The 8,366-nt window shown below is 63.6% G+C and overlaps 1 protein-coding gene across 2 annotated transcripts; it reads left to right on the top strand.

The window, feature by feature from the left end:
• The first annotated feature begins 6,105 nt into the window (after window positions 1–6,105).
• On the top strand, window positions 6,106–8,366 carry GPX4 (glutathione peroxidase 4). Of its 2 annotated transcripts, none has more exons than XM_038568031.1 (7): window positions 6,106–6,234; window positions 7,039–7,133; window positions 7,210–7,354; window positions 7,458–7,609; window positions 7,689–7,713; window positions 7,986–8,045; window positions 8,124–8,366. In XM_038568031.1, exons 1-7 carry the CDS (start codon window positions 6,151–6,153, stop codon window positions 8,154–8,156), a joined length of 594 nt encoding a protein of 197 aa, XP_038423959.1. In that variant the 5' UTR covers window positions 6,106–6,150; the 3' UTR covers window positions 8,157–8,366. The 2 variants fall into 2 exon arrangements, with proteins under 2 accessions (XP_038423959.1, XP_038423958.1); XM_038568030.1 differs by lacking the exon at window positions 6,106–6,234 and adding an exon at window positions 6,534–6,743.

Genomic DNA, 8,366 nt, shown 5'->3' with positions numbered 1-8,366 from the left:
TTCGGCCGCGGGGCCTGTCGGGAGTTGTGGTTTCCGCCCGATGCCCGTGTGGGTGGGGAGTTTGGAATCCGGAAGGGCGGAGGCGAGGTGTGGGCGGGGAAACTGAGGCCAGGGTGGGGTCAGCGGTCAGCTCGCCTCCCCGGGGCGCAGGGCATGTTGTCAGGCCCCCCACCAGGTACGCATCCCGCTGCTGGGCGTCGCCGCCGCCTTACTGCGCAGCAGCCTCGGGTCGCCCGGGTGGCTCCGTGGCTGAGCGTCCGCTCGGGGTGTGATCCCCGCATCGTGGGCTCGAGTCCCGCATCGGGTCCCGCAGGAGCCTGCCTCTCCCCCAGCGGTTCTCAGGAGTAAATAGTCTTAAAAAAAAAAAAAAAAAAAAGAAAGGCAGCCCGGGTGGCTCAGCGGTTTAGCACCGCCTGCAGCCCAGGGCGTGACCCTGGAGACCTGGAGTCCCACGTCGGGCTCCCTGCGTGGAGCCTGCTTCTCCCTCTGCCTGTGTCTCTGCCTCTCTCTCTCTCTCTTTCTCTCTCTGTCTCTCTGTCTCTGTCTCTCGAGAATTAAAAAAAAAAGCCTAAGCAACGGAGCCCCCCAGGCACCCCCTCCGCCAGCCCGTTTTTTCTTATCTGCCGTCTACACCCGTTTCTCCCTAGTCTGTCCGCCCTGGGCCGGCAGCTCCGCTCCTCCGTCCTGCCCCTTCTCCACATCCTGTCCATCCTGTCCGACTGCAAACCCTCCACCTTCAGAACTGCAGGCGCCGACGTGAGCCCCCATCTGTGGCCCTCTCCCTCCTCTCCCCCTCCCCCATCTCTCAGCTGAAATGCAGCAACAGCAAAGGAAAACCCCGGCTTTTCAAGGCAATCAACGAGGCCTCCCAGGTGTGCCCCAGGCTTGCCCCACGACAGCCTCTGACCTCCCCTCCCCCCTCCCCCGGGGCCTCCTGCAGCCAACGCAGCAGGCAAAGTGCAGCCCCAGGGCCTTTGCACACATTGCACCCTCTGGTGGATACGCCCTTCTTCTGACATTCCTACAGCTGCTCCCTCTCCTTTGACCTCTTCCTGCCAGCCCTCTCGCTCCCTGCCTTCCCTGAGTCCCTTGATTGTTTTGTTTTTTTTTAAGATTTTATTTATTTATTCTGAGAGACACAGAGAGAGAGAGAGGCAGAGACACAGGCAGAGGGAGAAGCAGGCTCCACGCAGGGAGCCCGATGTGGGACTCGATCCCGGGTCTCCAGAATCACACCCTGGGCCGAAGGCAGGTGCTCAACCACTGAGTCACCTGGGCGTCCCGAGTCCCCCTGTTTGAAACCGAAAACCTCCCATCTACTTCTTCCATCACCCTGTCACCTTCTAATGTCATTGTTTGTTGTGTTCATGGTTTCTATGCTCCGTCTCCCTGGGATGGAGGGGACTTGGCCCATTTCCTTCGCCGCGTCTGGGGATGCATCCCTGAGCAGGAAGTTCCTGACGGCCTCCGCAGGGGCACGCGCCGACGGGGCTGGGGCTGCAGGCAGAGGCCGGTGGGGCGCAGCGGGCAGGACGGGGTGCACACACTCGCCGCGCCCAGGAGCAGTGCCAAGCCCCTTGCAAGCACGGCCGTCCCTTTAGGGCTTCAGCTCACCCTCTGAAGCCGGGACACTCCATTTCCATTGTACAGAAGGGGGAACTGAGGCTCGTAGGCATTTTAAAAAACATTTTACTTATTCCTGAGAGACACGGAGAGAAAGAGGCAGAGACACAGGCAGAGGGAGAAGCAGGCTCCCTATGGGGACCCCGATGCTAGACTCAATCCCGGGACCACAGGGTCACACGCTGGGCCGAAGGCAGACACCCCACCACGGAGCCACCCAGGTGCCCCTCGGCTTCTGACTCGATTTTGGCTGGAGTCATGGTCTCAGGGGCAGGGATTGAGCCCCAAGCCGGGTCGGGCTCCCCACTCAGTGAGGAGTCTGCTTAGGATTCTCTCTCCCTCTCTCTCTGCACCTCCCCCCACTCGTCCATGCACTCTCTCTCTAAAATAAATAATCTTAAATAAAATCTTAAAAAAGGCAGCCCCGGTGGCTCAGTAGTTTAGCACTGACATGGGCCCAGGGCGTGGTCCTGGAGACCCTGGATCGAGTCCCACGTTGGGCTTCCTGTGTGGAGCCTGCTTTTCCCTCTGCCTGTGTGTCTGCCTCCCTCTGTGTGTGTGTGTGTGTGTGTGTGTGTGTGAGAGAGGAATAAATAAATAAAATCTTTAAAGACAAAATACATAATATTTTTTTAAAGAAGACAAAAAGAAAGGCACTCCAGGAGCACGTGCCTGGCTCAGTTGATGGCACATGAGTCCCAGCTCCACACTGGGTGTAGAGATTACTTTAAAAGTAAGTTAAAATTGGGGATCCCTGGGTGGCACAGTGGTTTGGCGCCTGCCTTTGGCCCAGGGCGCGATCCTGGAGACCGGGGATCAAATCCCACGTCGGGCTCCCGGTGCATGGAGCCTGCTTCTCCCTCTGCCTGCGTCTCTGCCTCTCTCTCTCTCCTCTCTGTGCATTCTCATGAATAAATAAATAAAAAATCTTTTAAATGAATAAATAAATAAATGAAAAATAAATAAAAGTAAGTTAAAATTAAAACCGAAAGAAAGAATGAAGAGGTTTCTGTCGACCTGAGGAGAAATGTGGAGGAGACAGCGGGGTATGGGTCGGGAATCCAGGGCAAGGTCCAAGTAGAGACAGGCATGTGGGAGTCATTGGAGACTGGAGCCTGGATGAGGTCACCAAACAGACCCGAACCCTTGCCAAGATTCAGAGGCCAAGGGGAGGGGAGGGCACAGACCCCGAAGCAGCGGCCAATCCTGCTGTGTGAACCGAGGCCCATGACTCAACCTTGTGCCTAAGGGCCTCCTTTCCCCCTGCCTTACAGAACAGGGACAAGAACAGCACCCACTTCACGGGGGACTTGGCTAACGATTGCAGCACCCGGTGCCAGCAGTGTTGCATGAGTGCTCCTTGGGTAGAAGAAAGGGCAGCAGGAGGTGCCAGGTGCTCTAGAACAGGGTGAAGAACGTGTCTGGAGGAGGAGGAGGAGGAGGAGGAGGAGGAGGAGGAGGAGGAGGAGGGAGACAGCGATCACCAAAGCCACCAAACAGCGAGTCTGAGCAGACCTGAAGACTCGGCGGGGGTTTAGCTAAGCAGACACTGTTGGTTACCCTGAGGAGGGCGGATCAAGAAGTCACCTGGCCCGGGTGGGATTTATGGGAAGAAAGGAGTTGGAGATGTGGCCATGATGCCAAGGGGAGAGGGGGCCAAAGGACAGGGAGAGGGTTAGGAGCAGACTTTAGGATGGGAGAAGCCGCTGAATGAGGAGCAAATCTGAGCAAGGAGAGTGGGTGGGATTGCTGGAACCTGGGGCCGGGTGGGGGAGGCTGGGCCCAAGAAGGGTTGGCCTGGATGGTTCCCCAACAGGGTCAGGTATGGTTGCCAAGTAGATACAGCAATGGGGGTGTGGACAGTAGGTAGTCTTGCTGTTACACGGGAAGAGAGGAGACAGGGCTCAGGGGAGCAAGTGGGCCTGAGGACCCCAGAGAGGCTGGCAAGGCCTGAGCACAATTCCAGTGACTCGAGTCCAGTGACTGTGCCCTCAGCACCAGGACACAGAGACACAGAGTGGCGACCTGCTCCCTTGCACCCCTCACCACGCTGTACCACATGGCAGGGCCCGAGGCCCATAAATCCCGCCACCATCCGTACACTCGTGGGTGAGGATGTAAAATGGAGCAAATGCTGTGGAAAAAGAGTCTGGCCGCTCCTCCAACAGTTAAACATGACTTACCATTTGACCCAGTGATTCCACTCCTAGGGGCATACCATGGAGCAATGAAAACATAAGCACACACAGAAACTTGTACAGCATCACAAAGCCGAAAGGTGGAAACCACCAAATATCCATCAATGTAGGAACAGATAAACACAGTGTGTTCATCCGCACAAGGGAATGTTACTTGGTCGCAAACAGGAGTGAAGCACTGACATATGCTATCCTGGGAAGGATCCTAAACACACGTCACTCAAGGAGCGAACCAGACGCAAAAGGCCACGAAGTGTGTGATTCCACATGTGTGAAACACCCAGAACAGGCTCATCCATGGACATGAAGGGGGCTTGTGGTCGTTAGGAGCTTGGAGAGGAGGACGGTGTGATGCCTAATAGGGGAGGCTTCTGGAATGTTCTGGAATTACATAGAGGTGATGGTTATACATTTTATTTTTTTAGTTTTTTAAGATAGACTCCACCCTGGGGAGCCCAATACAGGGTTTGAACTCATGACCCTGAGATCAAGACCTAAACTGAGATCAAGAGTTGGGACACTTAACCGACTGAGCCACCCAGTTGCCTCGACGTTTTAATTAATTTTTTTTCAATTTTTATTTATTTATGATAGTCACAGAGAGAGAGAGAGCGCGGCAGAGACATAGGCAGAGGGAGAAGCAGGCTCCATGCACCGGGAGCCCGATGTGGGATTCGATCCCGGGTCTCCAGGATCGCGCCCTGGGCCAAAGGCAGGCGCCAACCCGCTGCGCCACCCAGAGATCCCTCGACGTTTTAAATATGTTAAAAAAGCCACACCGTACCCTTTAAGATGGATAAATAGTAAATTTTATGTTAGGCAGATTGTTTCTCTCCACTTTGAAAACGCCTACAGCCGGTGGACAGCTCAGCCTCCTCACTGGGGACACACGGACCGCCGGCCGCCACCGGGAAGCCTTCCTGGAGCCCTGAGGCTTCCCCGCACTCCGTTGCCCCTGCAAAATGCAGTCTCACCGGCCAAAGCGCAGCCGCAGCTCGGGCCTCAGGACTGGGTGGGGGCCCACAAGGGCACCGCCCGGGCTGTTTTTCTGGCCCCCCTGACACCACCACGTCGGGGGCCAGCTTTGCACAGAGGTCACGACTGCAGCAACCTTGGAAACCGCAGTGTTCCCCAGCCGGGCAGGCTCCCCCGCCAAGCGCAGGGTCAGGGGAGGCGGGGAGGGGGGGCATGGTGCCTTCAGGGAAAGGAGGCGGCCGCGGGGGCCCTGTCCAAGGGGTGGGGGTGACGCTGAGAACTTGGCCTCGGGCTGCAGGGAGGAAGCCCCGTGAGGACGGTTGTGCAACCCGGAGTGGAGCAAGCCGGCCCGGGGGTGCACTTCTCCGCCCCGCTGCCTCTACCACCACGCTCGCGGCCGGGCCGGGCCCCGGGTGCACTTGGACGGGCCGGCTTCACAGGCGGGGGACCCTTCCGCGCCCCCAAGCGAGCCGAGCGCGGGGAGTCCTGCCCCCGGGGCCCTGCAGCCTCGCTCCCGGGACGGGCAGGGCGGGGGCAGGACGCGGGTCCCAGCGCCGCGAGCTCACGGCAGCCTCCGGACCAGAGGTCAAAGTCCGGGCCGGGCAGGGCGGGGGCGGCTCGGCCCGCGGAGGAATTCCTGGCTCGGTCCCCCAGGGCGGGCGGGGCTCTCTTCCGCACCGAAGGCCCGAGCCCGCGGTGAACACGAGTCGGGAGCGCGCAGGCCGAGCTCCCTCGGGCACACCTGCACGGCGCGCACCTGCGCGTCCTCGCGGCCGCCGGGCCCGCTAACCGTCCGCCGCTGCGGGGCCCCGGCTCACGCGGACCCCGTCCCGGCGGGCGCTCGCCCCTGGGCCCCGGCCTTCGCTGCGCCCGCGGGCCACACTGCAGCCGCGCGTGAGCGGGCCCGGACCCCCTTTGATTTTATTCACTTTTAAAAGAAAACCCTCCAGTGTTCAAAGAGCTGGGGCGACTTCCCTGCGAGTTCGAGGCCCCGCCACGGGTTTGCAGCGGGAGCTCGGGCCGCGGGGGGCGCTGCGGGCAACGACCCGGGCAACCGCCCCCCGCCCCGCCCCCCAAGCGCGGCCCGCGACCTCCCGCAGCCCGCCCGCCGCCGAGCATGCGCAGTCGCCCACAGCCGTGGCGCCGCCCCCCGGGCCCAGCCCCGCCCCCCGCCCAACCCTCATGCCGGCCTCCCATTGGCCTGCGTCACACGCGTCCGCCCCGTCCGCGCGTCGGACCAATGAGGGCGCCTGTGGGCGTGGCCTAGGGCGGGGAGGCGAGGCCCGCCTGCGCGCGTCCATTGGTCGGCTCAGCGAGGGGAGGAGCCGCTGCCTCCGGCGCCCCCGCCGCCGCGATGAACCTCCGCCGCCTGTGCCGCCTGCTGAAGCCGGCGCTGCTGTGCGGGACCCTGGCCGCGCCCGGCCTGGCCAGCACCATGGTGAGCGCGGCGCCGCGGCGGGCCAGCGGCCGTTGGGCGGGCCCCGGGGCCGCGGGGGTCGGGCGGGGGCCCCGTTGGGCGCCTGCGGGCCGCGCGGGGTCGTGGCGCCGAGGCCGCGGGGGGTGGGCGGCCGGGCGCGGCGGGGGTGGGGGCACCCGGCGGGCGGCGCACCCGCCCCTCCCCCTGCGCGCCCCGGCCCGCGCGGAGGCGTCACAGACGGGCGCCCTGGCTACCGGCCCTCCGTCCCCTCCCGCCGCGCGGCCCGCGGGGGGCACAGGCAAGGCCGGACGCGGGCGGGCATGGGCCGCCCGGCCGCCGGGTCCTCGGGCCGCCGCGGGCAGCGGCGCCGGTTGCCGGGCAGGCGGCGGCGCCGAGTTCCCCGGCGGCGGAAGGCTGGGGCCTGCGGGCGCAAGAGGGCGCGCCCCCGGCGGGCGGAGCCGGGTCTCGGGACCCCGAGGGAGGCGGAGCCCGCGACCTGGCAGGGCTGCGGCGCGGAGTGCCCGGACCCGGTGCGCCCCCCGCCCCCCGCCCCCGCGCCCGCGGGCCCCCCCGGCTTCTCTGGACCTCGGGGTCTCGGGTCCGACGTGCGCTGCGGGGCAAGGGGCGTGCGCGCTCGAGGAGGAGCGGCCGTCACTGTGTTCACGCCCCGGGGACTTGGTTTTCCCGGCCCGGCCCCGCCTGGGAGCCCTTCCTCCTCCTGGGGCGGGGGGGGGGCGGGGGCCGGGCGAGGGGCCAGGTGGCAGCCGCGGTCCCGGCTCCGCGCCCCGAGGCCCCCGCGCCGCTCAGGGCGCCCTTGCCTTGCAGTGCGCGGCGCGGGACGACTGGCGCTGTGCTCAGTCTATGCACGAGTTCTCGGCCAAGGACATCGATGGACGCGAGGTGAACCTGGACAAGTACCGGTGGGTGCCTCTGCCCCGGGGGCCAGGCAGGGCAGCGGGGGCCCCGACCTGGCCTGACTGCCCCCCTCACCTCCAGGGGCTTCGTGTGCATCGTCACCAACGTGGCCTCGCAATGAGGCAAGACGGACGTAAACTACACTCAGCTTGTCGACCTGCACGCCCGATATGCTGAGTCCGGTTTACGCATCCTGGCCTTCCCCTGCAACCAGTTCGGGAGGCAGGTGCGTGGCTGTGCGCGGGCGGGGAGCCGGTCGGCGGCGGCGGGGGGGGGGGGGGGGGGGGGGGGGGCGGCTTCTCGCTCACCCCGTCACCCGCCTGCCACAGGAGCCAGGGAGCAATGCGGAGATCAAAGAGTTCGCCGCCGGCTATAATGTCAAGTTCGATATGTACAGCAAGATCTGCGTGAACGGAGACGATGCTCACCCGCTGTGGAAGTGGATGAAAATCCAGCCCAAGGGGAGGGGCATCCTGGGAAAGTGAGTGGGAGGCGAGGGGAGGGGAGGGGGGCGCAGGCGGTTGGGGGGACTCGTGTCTGACTTCACGTGTCTTTTGTAGTGCCATCAAGTGGAACTTCACCAAGGTAAGAGCTGCATCCAGGGCCTGCTCCTGCCCCTGGGCCCTGCCCCAAGGTGCTCCAGCCCTGGCCCAGCGGGGTGGGGGGGCTGCTTGTCCCCAGCCCCTGTGGCAGGATCCCCCCAGCCTCCCGTGGTTTCTCCCCCACCCCAACGCTCTCCCCCTGCCCCCGTGCTTCCCTCCCACCCTCCCGTGGCTTATCCCCTCCGCCACCCCTGTGGCTTCCCCCCTACACCCTCCCGTGGCTTCCCCATTTTGACACGGTCCCTCTCTGGGCAGTTCCTCATTGACAAGAATGGCTGTGTGGTGAAGCGGTATGGTCCCATGGAAGAGCCCCTGGTAGGTGCCCTTCCTGCAAGCCCGCTGGGGGTGGGGGCCGAGGGAAGAGGCCACCCCTGACCCCCCTTTCCCCCCCAGGTAATAGAGAAGGACTTGCCCTGCTACCTCTAGCTCCACAAGTATGCGCCTCCCCACGGCCCCTGCCCCTTGGAGCCTTCCACCCGGCACCCATGACAGTCTGTCTAAAAACCAGCCCGCTGGTGGGGCAGACCCGAGAACCCGGCGTGCACCCCCTGCCGGAGGAAGGTTCCTTTGCCCGGCTCGAGGCTTGGCGCCCCCCCCACCCCTGGTTATCTTGTGGGAATAAAACGTACAAATTGG

The sequence above is a fragment of the Canis lupus genome, chromosome 20 (genome assembly GCF_011100685.1).
Source record: "Canis lupus familiaris isolate Mischka breed German Shepherd chromosome 20, alternate assembly UU_Cfam_GSD_1.0, whole genome shotgun sequence".
Taxonomy (NCBI): domain Eukaryota; kingdom Metazoa; phylum Chordata; class Mammalia; order Carnivora; family Canidae; genus Canis; species Canis lupus.
The sequence above is the reverse complement of the archived record's forward strand: the minus strand, read 5'-3'. Positions and strand labels throughout refer to the sequence as shown.